The sequence below is a fragment of the Arvicanthis niloticus genome, chromosome 4 (genome assembly GCF_011762505.2).
Source record: "Arvicanthis niloticus isolate mArvNil1 chromosome 4, mArvNil1.pat.X, whole genome shotgun sequence".
Classification (NCBI taxonomy): Eukaryota; Metazoa; Chordata; class Mammalia; order Rodentia; family Muridae; genus Arvicanthis; species Arvicanthis niloticus.
In genome coordinates, this window is record NC_047661.1 from 114,910,003 (window position 1) to 114,925,580 (window position 15,578).

Consider the following 15,578-nt stretch of genomic DNA (forward strand, 5'->3'; position numbering starts at 1 on the left):
TGTTTAACTGAGTCTCAAAGCTAGCTGGCCCATAAGCTTTTGAGTGGTTCTTCTGTCTCTTGTTTTTTATCTCATCATAGAAATACTGGACTCAAAGATGCTTGCCACCATGTCTGGCTTTTATGTGAGTTCCAGGGATAGAACTTTGAACATCAGGTGTGGGTTTGGAGTACCTGGCCCCTGAATAATTTTTGTGGATGCAGAGAATAAAGCTTCTGAACATATTACGGGGTGCTTTAAAAAGTATGCTTTAAATTGAGTAGTTATCATTTCTATCTTTTAGCACATACATCACTTGGCATGGGTCAGTTAGGCTGGGAGTCTAATTCAAGTGTTGTTTAAAACATACAAAACAAGGCTTTAGGTTTGATGCCTAGAGCTGAAGATTCTATAAATTAAATAAAAATATTAAAAGTAGAAGCTGACGGGGCGTGGTGGCGCACGCCTTTAATCCCAGCATTTGGGAGGCAGAGGCAGGAGGATTTCTGAGTTGGAGGCCAGCCTGGTCTACAGAGTGAGTTCCAGGACAGCCAGGGCTACACAGAGAAACCCTGTCTCGAAAAACCAAAAAAAAAAAAAAAGTGGAAGCTGAGACATGACTGAGCATTTAAGAACTCTGGCTGCTGCTCTTTCAGAGGACCTCGGTTCAATCCCCAGCTGTCATTTGGCTGAAAATAATAGCCTGTTCTGGCCTTTAGTAAGCATTGCACTCTGGGGATATACAGATACACGTGCAGGCAAAGCATTTATACATATAAGAATAAATCTTTTGCTGGGCGGTGGTGGCGCACGCCTTTAATCCCAGCACTTGGGAGGCAGAGGCAGGTGGATTTCTAAGTTCGAGGCCAGCCTGGTCTACAGAGTGAGTTCCAGAACAGCCAGGGCTACACAGAGAAACCCTGTCTCGAAAAACCAACAACAACAACAACAATAACAACAACAACAACAAGAATAAATCTTTTAAAGGCTTTTTTTTTTTTTAATCTGATAACCAAATATAGTTGGCATGTGTATAGAAGGAGGTGTTCGAACACTCTGTGTTCTAGCGTTTGCTTTAGCTTTGAATGTCTTTCTTTGGCTATTTGTTAAGATCAGATTATAGGAGGCTGAGCAAACAGGGGAAAAGTGGTAAATACTTTAACTTATTCCCAGGCTCCTTTTTCATAGTTTAGATGGCTAGTATGCTTTGCCTAAAAGAAGACTGAAAATCAAGACAGTGTCCACTTTCTTTCAAGCAGTGAGTCTGATTAATTACCAAGCACCTCTGTATTGCTGGTTTGATCACTTAAAAAATGACTTTTATTTTTTATCATTTCCATGTAGTTGTTAAACTTGTCAGAGTATAGCTTTAAACCTCTCCCTACTCTACCTCAGTAACATAGAGTACTTCTTTATTTTTGGTAGACATGGGAATAGAACACACTGCTACATGCATGTTAGACATACGCTTTACTATTGACCTATGTCATCAGCTCTTATATAATATTTTAACGTCTGTTAAGAACGTCGGATCACTGAACTTTATGCATACTCTGATGATTTTTAAAATGTGCAAATAAGAGAGTGGTGTACATTTTATAAAATCACTTAAATTTGAGAAACCTTTTTGTCATGAAGAGGTAGAGTAGCCTGATTCTCTAGAGGTTGGTCTGTAGTTTGTCTTATGAAATCAACTGTTCTTATTTGTTGGATCAAATTTGTTTATGGTATTGCTGTCATGGTTATACTTAAAAACTTAAAATCCCACTTTATATTCTTTCCCATTAGGAAACCACCCCTACCACTAATCCCCCACCTGCGGAAGAGGAAAAAACAGAGTCTAATCAGGAGGTTGCTAACCCAGAGCACTATATTAAACACCCTCTACAGAACAGGTAAGCTTCCTGCTGAGTAGTTTTTCTGACTTAGGTAATGAGGGTGTGGTAACAAGATAGGTTTACAGAGAAAAGTTAGGCATGACTGGTTTTAGATATGCTCAGTTGTCAGCCTGTAGAGGATTATTGTTAAAGGAGAAAGAACACCTCAGAAGGATAAGAAGTCATAAATATAGAGCAAAGCTGAGGGCTGTGGGAACTGGGAACATGGCTTAGTCAAGGTTTCAAATGGATGTCGTAAAATAGAACTAATAATCTATCTTACCTTTTTAGATTTGTTTGTATGTGTATGGGTAGTGTTTGGCCTGCATCTGTGATTGTGCACCGTCTGTGTACAGTGGGTAGTGTTTGGCCTGCATCTGTGATTGTGCACCGTCTGTGTACAGTGGGTAGTGTTTGGCCTGCATCTGTGATTGTGCACCGTCTGTGTACAGTGGGTAGTGTTTGGCCTGCATCTATGATTGTGCACCGTCTGTGTACAGTGGGTAGTGTTTGGCCTGCATCTGTGATTGTGCACCGTCTGTGTACAGTGGGTAGTGTTTGGCCTGCATCTGTGATTGTGCACCGTCTGTGTACAGTGGGTAGTGTTTGGCCTGCATCTATGATTGTGCACCGTCTGTGTACAGTGGCTGTGGAGACCAGAAGGGAGCATTAGGTCTTCTGGAACTAGTTCCATAGGGTTGGCTGAGCCACCATGTAGTCTCTGCAAGAGGAGCCAGAGCTTTTAGCCACTGGGTCACCTGTCCAGCCCCTCTTGCTTTTCTTAAAATCTTTACAGCTTAGTAATGTTAATTACATGTATATTGTTGTATAATGAAACCTATTTTCATCTTTAAAAAGATACGCATTTTAGAGCCTGGTGTGGCAGCACATTCCGTTAATCCTAGCACCGAGGAAGATAGTGGTCTTTAGAGTCCAGCCTGGTCTGTAAAGAGAGTTCCAGGATAGCCAGGGCTACAAAGAGAAACTTGTCTTGGAAACCCCCCATCTCCAGTGTATTTTATAAAAATACTTATTTTTGTGTATATGTATATAAACAATGTGAAGGGTTCATGTGCCATAGCACAAGTTTGATGAAGTCATAGGATAAACCAAAGCTGGCTTTTACATGGGTTCTAGTTGTCCAGACTCAAAGTTACCCTGTTCTCATTGCAAGTGCTTTTGTCTGTCCTGTGCTGGGTTTTGTTTTGTTTTGTTTTTGTACCATTTTCATCTTTTAAGCTAAAACTAGTTTATTAAATAAGTTGCCAGCACCACTCTGTCCAATCCTCAAGCACTACTTTTGACCTCTCCAAATCTGACTACCTTAGGTACTTCATGTAAGTAGAACCATGTGTATGTGTGGGGGAGATTCACGCAGCCTTGTGGTCTTAGATTTCGGCCTTGTTAAACTGTGTCAGATTTTCTCTTTAAAGTTGATTAATTTTCTATTGTATTGTTCTACATTTTATACCATTTTCCTACTGAGGGACACTTCTACTCTTTGGTAATAGTTCAGCTATGAATATGGGCAAACAACTGTTAATATGCTGGCTTTTATTTTCAGGTGGGCACTCTGGTTTTTTAAAAATGATAAAAGCAAAACATGGCAAGCAAACCTTCGATTGATTTCTAAGTTTGATACTGTTGAAGACTTTTGGGCGTAAGTAACTTAAGATACTTATACTTGTTGTATAATTTTTTTTTTTATCTTACATCATTCACAAAAGGAAAGGTGAATATCTCTTCACAAATGTTTGAGTTGGTAATTATGCTTTACATTGTTGAGTATATACAGAAGCCCCATGTTTGATCTCCAGCACCTTACATACAGCACACACACACTCATTATAGTCAGCCTTGAGGTCTGATGACTGTATTCCTCGTCTTCCCCTGAGAGTCCTCTAGTTTGGTTCTCCTCCTGTGCAGTCCCCTGCATATGTTTATGTCATAACTGAGTGCTAGAGAGCCTTATTAAATGTTCCCATTTCTGCAGACAGCTTTTAGTATAATATCCAGAATTTCCCTGCTCAATACATCAAAAGGTGAAGTTCACTAAAATTAACTTTCAGAGATATATCAAAGGAATATCAAGTCAATGATAGTGTCTATGATCCTAATTTTTTAATTTTACTGTAATTTATCAAAAAGTAATCAGTGTTTTTTAGGCTTAGTTTTTAGTTTAGGAAGAAGATAACTTGGATCATAAACTTTTTAAGACTTACAAATTGAATAAAAGCTGAAAGTTTTTTTTCAAGAAGTATGTGTTTGTTTGAAACAGGATGTAGCTGAGTTGTTGAGGATGTCCTAGCATTCTAGAACTTAGGAGCTCCCGCTGCCTTTACCTGGCAAGGCATAGCAGATAAACACTGCCCCTGCCTTAGATGTTTTGAAATTGTTTATCTTAAAACAGTATTTTTTTGTTTTCTGAGATCAAATTTAGGACCTTAAACATGATAGGCAAGTGGTGTACCATTGAGATGCATCCTAGCTCATCCAAAGTTGATTTGTTTCGATTTTAGAGAACATATAGGGAATATGAGAATGTTTGAGAATATGAGCGGCAAAAGTTGAAGAAGAGTTTAGAGTGGCCTCAAAGTTACTATTTTGTATGTTTATATTAGGCTCATACATACTGAATTTAATGACTAACATTTTTATGTAACTCTGAGTCTGTTTTGTTCACACAAAAGAATAGATTGTAGTCATTAAATTGATAGTTGTATATTTTTTAAGGGCACAATCAGTATTCAGTGAGTTTCCAATGCTTGTTCAGATGTTTGCCTGTATCAGATATTTGGTATTTATTGCATCGTTGAAAAAGGCAACATATAGGAAAAATAAATTTACTTTTTTCTAAGAACATTCTGGTTTTTGTTTTAATGAAACAAGTATATTTCAGCTCTTCTAATTAGTAGAGGTAGCCGTCTAGTTAAATTAGAGTTCTTGAAAGGATCAAGTGGTTTTTCTACTCTCAATGTGTTTACTTTTTAAACAAGTAACATTTTAAAATGTAAGACTTTAATAACTCTGAAGCCTTCTTTACGCACACACAAATAATTTTTCAATTTCTTACTAAGGAAAAAGAAAGGGTTCGAGTCCCATGTCCACTCTCATGTGCGCTTAGACTGCATTCTTGGCTTTTACCTGTTTATAGAAGCCTGGCTCCAGGGTCCGTGTAATGGAGCACCGCCCCACATGGTAGTCAGCGTACGCAAAGCATTGGGAACCAGAACTGAGAGATTGGGAAGAACCCTTCTGGGCAGATTAGGCTGCTTCTTGATTTCTCACTCCTTTCTACAAGATTTTATAGAAACAATCCTTTGTCCTTTTGCTTTAGTCTAGTGTACTCTTGAGCTTCTTAAGGTTGTGGTTTGGGAACAGTCATTCATTAGATACTTTATGCCATCTCATTCAAGGTGGGTTATACTGTGTAAGGGGATAAGAAAGATGTAGTATTTCTTAAAATTGTCTGAAACATTCCTAGACAAGGTTAAAGTGCAGGAGAACATGCCGCATGTAATGTCATTCAAGGTTTGTAGATGTGTAACTAAGGTGCTGTCTGTTGGAGGTGGGCAAATACAGTCACCAATGTATAATTCAGTTTTACTACAAGAGATCAATGAGACAGCCTTCTGCCTTTAGTAAGTGGATAGCAAGTATTTAAAAAACCACAAAAACCATTCCACGGTTTAAGTATTTGGGAAATGGCTCAGAACTGCACATCCACCTGTGATCCTGGCCTGTGCCTGAGCTCCTTATAGTCGGTTGCTGCCCGATAGGAACCATTTCGAGTTGGAGAACCACTGCTGTGTTCACACTTGGACACTTGCAGAGGTGATGATGTTGATTGGCGGAGCCATGCAGTACTGATGGTTTGCTTAAATTTTTTTAAGTGCGCATGGACGTGTTGGGTTAACAAATGTATCGAAATATTTTTGTTAGAATAGTCATTTGAGATGGTTGTTTGTATTAGTTTACATTATAAATTTCTTTGAATATAATCATTATTTAGACCTGTTTTGTCCATTTCAGAAATTAACTACATAGAGTCAAAAAAGAAAAACAAATCTACATACTTTTGTTTTCTCGTATTTTCCAAATGTGTGTGTGTCTGTGTAAGCACCCAAGCCCTGCATTACATATTATGTTTTTAATTATTATTTTCTTTTACCTAGTCTATACAACCATATCCAGTTGTCTAGTAATTTAATGCCTGGCTGTGACTACTCCCTTTTTAAGGTATGCCTAATCAATGATTGTTTATATTTATTACAGGACCAGACCACTCAGGTATTTGTAAAAACTGGCCACAAAGTCAGACAGTTGGTTTTACCAGGCTTGAGTACAGTGCTCTGTGGTATGACTTAGTTACTCATGGGAACATCCTGGGATTGACTTCGAGCCTTGCTAATTCTCTGCAGCCCTTCCTGGATATACTTGAATAGACTGACTTTGTCAGCTAATTTTAAACCCATGAGATATTTATAAACAGACCCTTTGTCAGGTGCTAGGATAAGACATTAATTAGCTCATATTACATAGTTTTTAATGTAGCTTCAAATAGGTTTCTGCTCGGGAATTTTCAGAACCTTTAGGTGACATGAAGCCTTGCAGTTTGATAGTTCAGTGAGGAGGTGGGACGCTTGTGCCTCTGGCATGTAGTTCTTGTGTATGTTTAAAGGCTGTGCCAATGGCAGGGGTACAGGGAATGAAAGAAAAGTTGTCACTGTTGCTTGCTGATTCTAATGTTGTCTCTCAAACTAAGTAACAATATTGTCTAATGCTGTGTTCTTATCCTGCAGGATGGTATTGAGCCTATGTGGGAAGATGAGAAAAACAAACGAGGAGGACGGTGGCTAATTACATTGAACAAGCAGCAGAGACGAAGTGACCTCGATCGCTTTTGGCTAGAGACAGTAAGGCTTTAACTAACAAACAGCTTTAGGGTGGATTTTCCTTTCTCTTACTTAAGGCGCCTGTTTTAAAGAAGTCCTTGTGCTCACATGGCGTCACATACACTGAAACCAGAACAAAATAGAAATTATATGGTCCTTGTGCAAGGATGCCATGTAAATTCCTGGAGCATTTTGGTTTTTAGACATAGCTGGAAAGTATGTTAAGGAAAATAAACCAGACTTAGGAAGGTGACTATGGCCTGTCTTCTCTCATATGTGGAACTTATGTTGAGAAATGTTGAATACATTTGTGCGATTGTTACATAATCTTTATTTGTAGGACATGTCCTAGGGAGTAGGAGATGGCCCAGGTGGGATAAGACAGAGGGAAGCACTGAGGAGGTCGGGAATCAGATACAGGAGAGGAGTGTGTGAGAACAAGCTAGGAGAGCATGAGTCTGGAGAAGCCACAAACCCACAGCTTTATACTAACCTAAAATACCATAGAATGTAAATACATTTACAAATAAATACAAATATTTACAAATACATTTACAAATGAAGGGAAGTTCTTAGTGTGGTTAGGTATGACCTTTCCTGTTGACTAACAGTCACCAGCCCTGGCTCTTTAAAGACAAGGTTTTACTACCTAGCCAGGCTGGTGTTGCAGCTCAGGATCCTGCTGCCTCCAACCATTTGATTGCTGGGATTACAGGCATGTGCTGTTTGGCAAATAATTTTTATCTATCCTGTGCGTATCATATACTTGCAAGTCCAGTGAATGATTTCTATCATTCTACAAGTCACGCCTTTAATCCCAGCACTTAGGGGCAGAGGCAGGCGAATCTCTGTGAATTTGAGGCCAACCTGGTCTATAGAGAGTTCCAGGACACCCAGGGATATGCAGAGAAACCCTGTATCAAAACCAAAAAAAGTGGAAACAAATGAAAAAGTGAATGACATTAACTTTTACCTCTACAATCATGTCTCTCCTCTCTTATTTCAGTAATCAAAAATAATAGGATTTTATATTTTGTGATTAGTGTAAAGTTTTTACAACCCACTTTAGCATTGCTGTAATTAAAAATTATAAAATTTGAAATTAGTGAAGCAAATAAATTATTTGTTAATATTTAAAACTAATGTGTTATGATATACTTTAGCACTTTGGTTTTATGAGCTTACAGTAACTGAAATTTTAAATCATAGGCATTTTCTGTGGTCAGATTCTAGATGATAATTTTGGGAGGGAAGTTCATAGTTAATGCTCCCCCACCCACCCACCCAAAAAAAAAAAAAAAAAAAAAAAAAAAAAAAAAAAAAGACAGGGTTTCTCTGTGTAGCCCTGGCTGTCCTGGAACTCACTCTGTAGACCAGGCTGGCCTTGAACTCTGAAATCCATTTGCCTCTGCCTCCCAAGTGCTGGGATTAAAGGCATGTGCCACCACTGCCCAGCGTTAATGTTTTTTTTTTTTTTTTTTTTTTTTAACCACTTAAACTCAGGACTGATTTACAGTTAGCACTTTTAAGTGAATAAGTACTTAAATGGATCGTAACATTTTAAAGCAAAGATTTAATCATGTTTTTTGCAGAGAGTATAAATAAATACCATTTTGGAATGCCATAGTACTACAATGGTCCTCAACTTTTCTAGTGCTGCAACCCTTTAAAACAGTTACTGTTTAGTGTTGTGGGACCTTCAACCATAAAATTATTTTTGTTGCTACTTCGTAACATAAATTTTGCTACTGTTATGAGTTGTAATATAAATATCTGTTTTCTAATAGTCGATAGGCAGCTCCTGTGAAGGATCATTCAACCCCCAAGGGGGTACATGCAACCTACAGGTTGGGTTCTGCTGCCATAGGAAAAAGGACATTGCAGCTTTGTAGGTTAAAAAAATAATGTGATGCATTTTAGTGACAGTTGCTCAGTGTATTCAATGCCACTGAACTCTACTTTGAAACTGTTAAAAAATGGCAATTAATGGGAGCATAAATATACTTCAGTTATTTCGATAATTGTCAACAAACTAAGCATCTGAATAGATGGATATGAGATTACTTTTGTGTGTGTCTAATTTGCAGAAAGAATTAAAACATTGGAATTTTTTTTTTTTTTTTAAGCCAAGGGAAACAACAATGTAAACAAGTAAAATGTAGACATTTTAAAAGTTGGTTCTGGAGAAATGGCTCAACGGTTAAGAGCACTGGCTGTTCTTAACAAAGGAGATGATAAAATGTTCAATTCTTAGTACACACATGTCTGTAATTCCAGTTCCTGGTGATCTGAGACCCTCACTCAGACATACATGCAGGCAGCATACCAATATACATAAAAATAAATACATTGGGTTTTTGTTTTGTTTCTTTGTTTTTTGTTTATCAGTTCTTAAGGTACTTAAGGTATCTGGGATTCTGCAGGTAAGGGTGCTTGCTTCCAAGTCTGACTACCTGAGTTTAATTCCCAGAACCCACATGGTGAAAGTGGAGAGCCCACTGCTGCAAGTTGTTCTCTTACTTGAGTTGGTTTGCCACAGCATTTTCTTCTGTCTCCATTCACAGCAAAACAGCAGCAAGAACAAAATTGAGTCAAATCTTACTCATTTTCGTTCTTTTTTTTGTCTCTAGATCAGAATGGCTTCAAACTTGGCAATGCTGCCTCTGCCTGACCAATTTAAGATGTCAGTTCTTGATTTAGAATCTGATTTAGTTTTATAACTATACATAGAAGAGTCCTGTGCTTTCATCTAAGTTGTTGATGATGTATATATTCAATGTAATTTGTTATTTTTTTTTTGTTTTATTTCTAGCTGCTGTGCCTTATTGGAGAATCTTTTGATGACTACAGTGATGATGTGTGTGGAGCTGTTGTTAATGTTAGAGCTAAAGGTGATAAGATAGCAATATGGACTACTGAATGTGAAAACAGAGATGCAGTCACACACATAGGGTGCGTTGTGCTCTCCTCCTGCTTCCCCGACCCTCAGTAACTAAATGTAGACGTCCTTTATGTGCAGCCTTAGACACTTGGTTTATAAACTGTTACTTTCTTTTTAAGTGTTTTCACGAACACTTACAAGTTTGGATCTTGTTAATGTTGCATGGTGTTTGTCCGTTTTTCATTTCTGTAAAATGGTCTTTGTAACAGTGGTGTGTGCACTATCTAGAGCAGGTGAATTTCCATGAAAGTAGCATGTCTTAGTGTAAGTTTTATTTTTTACAATTCACACACACACACACACACACACATCAGTTTTGCTACAAAAAAAGAAAAATTTAGTTTGATTCTAAGTGGGATTTATAAGGACTCATTGTTAGCTTGTCATTTTTCATCTTTTAGTATTCTTTATTTATTTAGTATTTAGTATTTCATCTTTTAGTATTCTTCAAAAAAAACAGAAATTAATGAATTTGTTACAGAAATTTTGGGGTCAATATTAGATATTCTGAAATCTCTAAAACATTTTAACCTCAATTTTTCTTTTTTTCCTTATAAAGATTTATTTATTTTATGTATGTGAGTACACTGTTGCTGCCTTCAGATATAGCAAAAGAAGGCATCAGATCTCATTATGATGAGATGGTTGTGGGCCACCATGTGGTTGCTGGGAATTGAACTCAGGACCTCTGGGAGAGCAGTCAGTGCTCTTAACCTGCTGAGCCATCTCTCCAGCCCTTAACCTCAGCTTTTCAAGGAAATGCTTTTTTAATGCTTCCAGTTGGCACAGTTTAACTTCTTGTTGCTCTGTGTGTGTGTGTGTGTGTGTGTGTGTGTGTGTATGAGTATGTGTCTTTGAATACGTTTTTTAATAGTAAAGAGTTTTTAAAAGAACTGTTACAATGTCATCTCATACTAATTGCCTTAAAAAAGTAAGTCTTTGGAAGAACTGATGGAGGGGTGAAGCTCTGTGAAAATGAGTCTTCCTTTATTTTAGTTTTACTGTTCATTTTTGAATGTTCACATTGTTTCTTGAGAATTAAACTTTCAGATTTCTTTCTAAGATTAAACATTAACTTCTCTGCTCTCTTCTCGGGTGTTTGTCAGCCTTATTTCACACTCACGGTCTAGCCACACAGCTTTTATTTCTTAGAGCTTTTGTTGTTTTTCTCAACCTTTAGATGTGCTTCGTTTTCTGAAAATTAAACTGTTAAAACTTGACATCCCTCTACCCATCCATCCATCCAACTGAGGCAGGATCTTTGCATACCTAGCTCTGGCTGTCTCAGAACTCACTGTTATCCAGAGATGTACCTGCCTCTACTTCACAAGTGCTAGGATTAAAGGCGTGTGCCACAGCACCCAGTCCCTTTTGGGCCTTTTAAGGAGAGATTTCTCTAATACTGCAGATGAGCTTGAGACCCTCTGAATTGTAGCTGATAGTCATATACTTAAACCCTATTTAGTACACATCACATTTTATTTTTAAGGTAGTCACAACTAATTTGAAAATTGGTGTGTGAAGTTTGTACATAAAGCAAAATAGAATTTATATGTAAATATAATTTTTATTTTATTTTTTGAGATAGGATCTTGCTATGTTAATCAAGCAATTACTGTGAGCCCATGAACTGATCCTGATTTGCTCCTTACTGACTTAGTAATAATCATACCTTTTTATTATTAGTGATAATAAAAACAAACCTGGTGGGGATTACAGGTATCTGTCATTTGATTAAAGTATGGTTGTGAAAGACTAATTTTTAATTTTGCTAGTTATACTGAAAGAAAATGATCACATTTTGATTTGCATTTTTTAATATATGATGGATTTATAAAATACTTTCCTTTTTAAAAGAAATATTAATGTTTCTTATCTTCCTGTGTCTTGTAGGAGGGTATACAAGGAAAGGTTAGGACTTCCTCCGAAGATAGTGATTGGTTATCAGTCCCACGCAGACACAGCTACAAAAAGCGGCTCCACCACTAAAAATAGGTTTGTTGTTTAAGAAGACACCTTCTGAGTATTCTCACAGGAGACTGCGTCACGCAATCGAGACTGGGAGCTGAACCAAAGCCTCATCCAAGCAGAGTGGACTGCACTGAAGTTGATTCCATCCAAGTGTTGCTAAGATATAAGAGAAGTCTCATTCGCCTTTGTCTTGTACTTCTGTGTTCATTCTCCTCTCCCACCCCCAGTTTTTGCTAGTGTGTCCACTATCCCAATCAAAGAATTACAGTATACGTCACCCCAGAAGCAGCAGATGTGTTCCTGGCCCGCTCTGTAACAGCCGGTTAGAATTACCATGACACACACATTTGCCTTTCCACAGTATTTGAAAAAGAACTTGCATTTCTATTACCTTAGCAGGAAAAGATCTGGTTTGTTCCACTCCACGCAGGAGCGGATTTTGCTGGTGTGAGAGTCTGAGTACAGCTTTCTAGCAACCTTCTGTTTCCTTTCACAGCATTGTCCTTGCTGTCCTCTTGCTGATGGCTGCTAGATTTTAATTTATTTGCTTCCCTCCTTGATAACATTAGTGATTCTGATTTCAGTTTTTCATTTGTTTTGCTTTTGTTTTTTTCCTCATGTAACATTGGTGAAGGATCCAGGAATATGACAGAAAGGTGGAATAAACATTAAATTTGTGCATTCTTTGGTAATTTTTTTGTTTTTTGTAACTTCAAAGCTTTGCTACAAATTTATGCATTTCATTCAAATCAGTGATCTATGTCTGTGTGATCCCTAAACATAATTGTGGACTATAAAAATGTAACACCATAATTACATTCCTAACTAGAATTAGTATGTCTGCTTTTGTATCTTTATGCTGTACTTGAACACTTTGTATTACTTAGGTTATTTTGCTTTGGTTACAATGGCTCAAGTAGAAAAGCGGTCCCATCCATATTAAGACAGTGTACAAAACTGTAAATAAAATGTGTACAGTGAATTGTCTTTTAGACAACTAGATTTGTCCTTTTATTTCTCCATCTCTAGAAGGAATCTGTACCTCGTATTGCAAGGCAGTCTCTTGTGTCTTCTTAGAGTGTCTTCCCATGCACAACCTCAGTTTGGAGCACTAGTTTATTATGTTTATTACAATTTTTAATAAATTGAATAGGTAGTATCACATATGTAATTAAACTGATGTGGCTATCTTTTTTAATAAAGTTAAGGCACAGTTTTTCAGTCTTAGGTTAAATAATGTACTTTGAATATGTTAAAATTCATGAGAATTGGGATTTTGGTGTATCACCATTTGATAGGAACAGTGGCTATAAATTGATTGTTGAGTTTAAGACGTTTTTACTTAAAGGCCAGAAAATTAGCATAAGGAAAGTATAGGACAACATGCGTTAGGAACATTAGTGTTACTATCTGAATAAACAAGTATTAAGAACTATTTATATTGGTCAATTGTTGCAGTATGGTTCTCTGTAAACTTGAAACCTTGATCTATTCTTTGTATCATTTAAAGCAAACAGGAAGACGTTTTGTCTGCAGTACATAATTGTATAGTTCAGGTCCTGTGAAATGAGGTGTGGCTGTTACATCAGGGGCGAGCTGAACTGTGGGCAGCAGAGTGGAAAGCGCTGGCTGAGAGAAAAATGCTCTTTAAGTGGTTGTTATTATGAATTCATCCTTTTCACACTGATAACTTTATAAAGATCCTTATAAAATAAATATGGAATTAATAGCATTGCTCTTATTATGTACTTCAAGAATGTACAACTGACTGCTCTTGCTGTCTCAAACACTCCCTGTTCAGTGCTTTGGAAATAGCAGTGTTCACAATCTCAGCATTCTGTACCTAATGTCTACTGTGTGGATCATTCAAGGATGTTCCATCTTTTGACGTGGAAACATGATGTAGTCTGTGTTGGGCTACATTCCTTAGCTGTCCTGAGAGTATGAGGTCCAGGTTGGATACCTGAAGCTGAATGATACAATGTATACTCATGAAAGTGGCTGGTGATGTGATTTTGTTATCAACAAGTGGGATTCTAGTAGTTGTATCCATTAGAGGTTAGTGTCCATATTCTTTCAGTTCTAAAGTGTAGTTCAGTTGTAAGAAGTATCAACTTTAGAAGTGAAAAAAGAATCCAAAAATACAGTTTTAAGGTTAAAAACTTTCAGTTGGATGTATTTTTGTAATAGAAATTTGAAATAATTTGTAATGGATGAATAATTATAATGGAGAAATGAAAAAACTGGACAGAACGATTTAGTATATTTACTATATAGGAGTTTAACTACAGCACTTACGTAATAAGTTAGGCAGTGTTCTAGTCATGCCACATGTACATAACATGTAGGTATTTCTCCTTTTTATAAATGAAATAGAAGCATTAAGATTTAAATACTTTTATAGCTTCTGTCAGATAACAAGGTATGAACTTGAATCTTAGAATTTGCTTCTGCGGATTTCTGAGTTCGAGGCCAGCCTGGTCTACAGAGTGAGTTATCAGGACAGCCAGGACTACACAGAGAAACCCTGTCTCGAAAAACCAAAAAAAAAAAAAAAAAAAAAAAAAAAAAAAAAAGAGAAAAAAGAATTTGCTTCCGATAATCCTTAATCGCATACTTTCTGAAGATGAAAGACCTCATAGGTTGTGGTAAATTACTTACAGTTAGATTCAGCTAGTAAGCTAGGCATGTAAACAACCAGCAAAGCTAGTCACAAGTAGCCATGGAGACTAAGGTACAGGGTTAAAGTATAAAGGTATATATTCATTGGTGCTCTAAATCACCATCTAAGATAGATGGCAAAGTGTTCAAATTGATAGGGATAGAAATTCTTGAATGCTGGAGTTGCATTTAAAAGGTTAAATTTAGCAAATGGCCTGTATGGTGGTACCTATCTATAATCACAGTGCTGAGACAGAATGACCATATGGCCAACCTGGATCACATAAACCTTTTTCAAAAAGACAAGGGCTGGGAATGTGCCTCATTGAGAGAGTTTGCCAAGCATATGCTCTGTTCTGTGTGATTGTCAGAGGAAAGAAGCTGAGGTGTACTGTAGTGTCTGCTAATGTGTGTCTCAGGCTTCTCAGGACTGCCTTCAGTAAGGGCGAGTGCATGTTCTCATTTGGCACCTGTCCTCTATACAAAGTGAAGAATACACCTCAAATTGCTAACTATATCACGAGGCCAGCCTGGTCCATAATGATAGTTCCTATAAAACTAAGGCTACACAAACCCTGCCCTAGAAACATTGAAAACAAATGAGTCCGACTGTGGGAGCATCCCTGAAAGCCAGTACGTGCAAATGCCAGTTTGTCCTTCCTCCAGGTCTAAATTACTAAACTTAAGCTCTGGTCTGGTCATGCCAGTTGTGTGTTTGGTTTTGGGTTTTTTGATGTGTATACATGTTTGATCGTATGTGGTCAGCAGAGGGCATGTAATCCCCTGCAACTGAAGTTCATAAGCACAATGTGAGCCAGCATGTTAGTGCTGGGAACCAGCTAGATCTACAAAAACAGTAACTGCTTATAACTTCAGAGCCATTACTCCAGCCCCATGGCTTCTGTTTATGTGACAAGTATGTTCCTTTGTTTTGTTTCTCATGACAGGCTTTCTCTGTATAGCCCTGGCTGTCCTGGAACTCACTAGGCTGGCCCCCAGACAACAGTCCTCTAAGTGCTGGGATTAAAGGTGTGTGTCAGCACTGCCTGGTAGAACTTGTGGAGAGGGGAGCTTGGTGTGGTGGTGCATGCCTTTAATCCCAGCACTCAGGAGATAGAAGCAGGCAGAGCTCTGTAAATTCGAGGATAGTCTGGTGTACAGAATAAGTTCCAGGACAGCCAGGGCTATACACAGGGTGTCTATTCTTGGCTGTTCTGGAACTCACCTGGCTGGCTACCTGCCTCTGCCTCCAGA

At 37.7% G+C, this 15,578-nt stretch overlaps 1 protein-coding gene across 2 annotated transcripts in view; it reads left to right on the forward strand.

Annotated features, from left to right (window-relative positions):
• The window catches only part of Eif4e (eukaryotic translation initiation factor 4E), a 32,349-nt gene extending 19,689 nt beyond the window's left edge, over window positions 1-12,660 (forward strand). For both annotated transcript variants that reach the window (XM_076933301.1, XM_034500237.2), the window contains 6 exons: window positions 1,768-1,874; window positions 3,421-3,516; window positions 6,032-6,095; window positions 6,659-6,772; window positions 9,564-9,703; window positions 11,586-12,660. In XM_076933301.1, the coding sequence (XP_076789416.1) occupies window positions 1,768-1,874; window positions 3,421-3,516; window positions 6,032-6,095; window positions 6,659-6,772; window positions 9,564-9,703; window positions 11,586-11,700 (636 nt within the window). In that variant the 3' untranslated portion in view covers window positions 11,701-12,660. The remainder of the gene's footprint in view (window positions 1-1,767; window positions 1,875-3,420; window positions 3,517-6,031; window positions 6,096-6,658; window positions 6,773-9,563; window positions 9,704-11,585) is intronic.
• The last annotated feature ends 2,918 nt before the right edge of the window (window positions 12,661-15,578 follow it).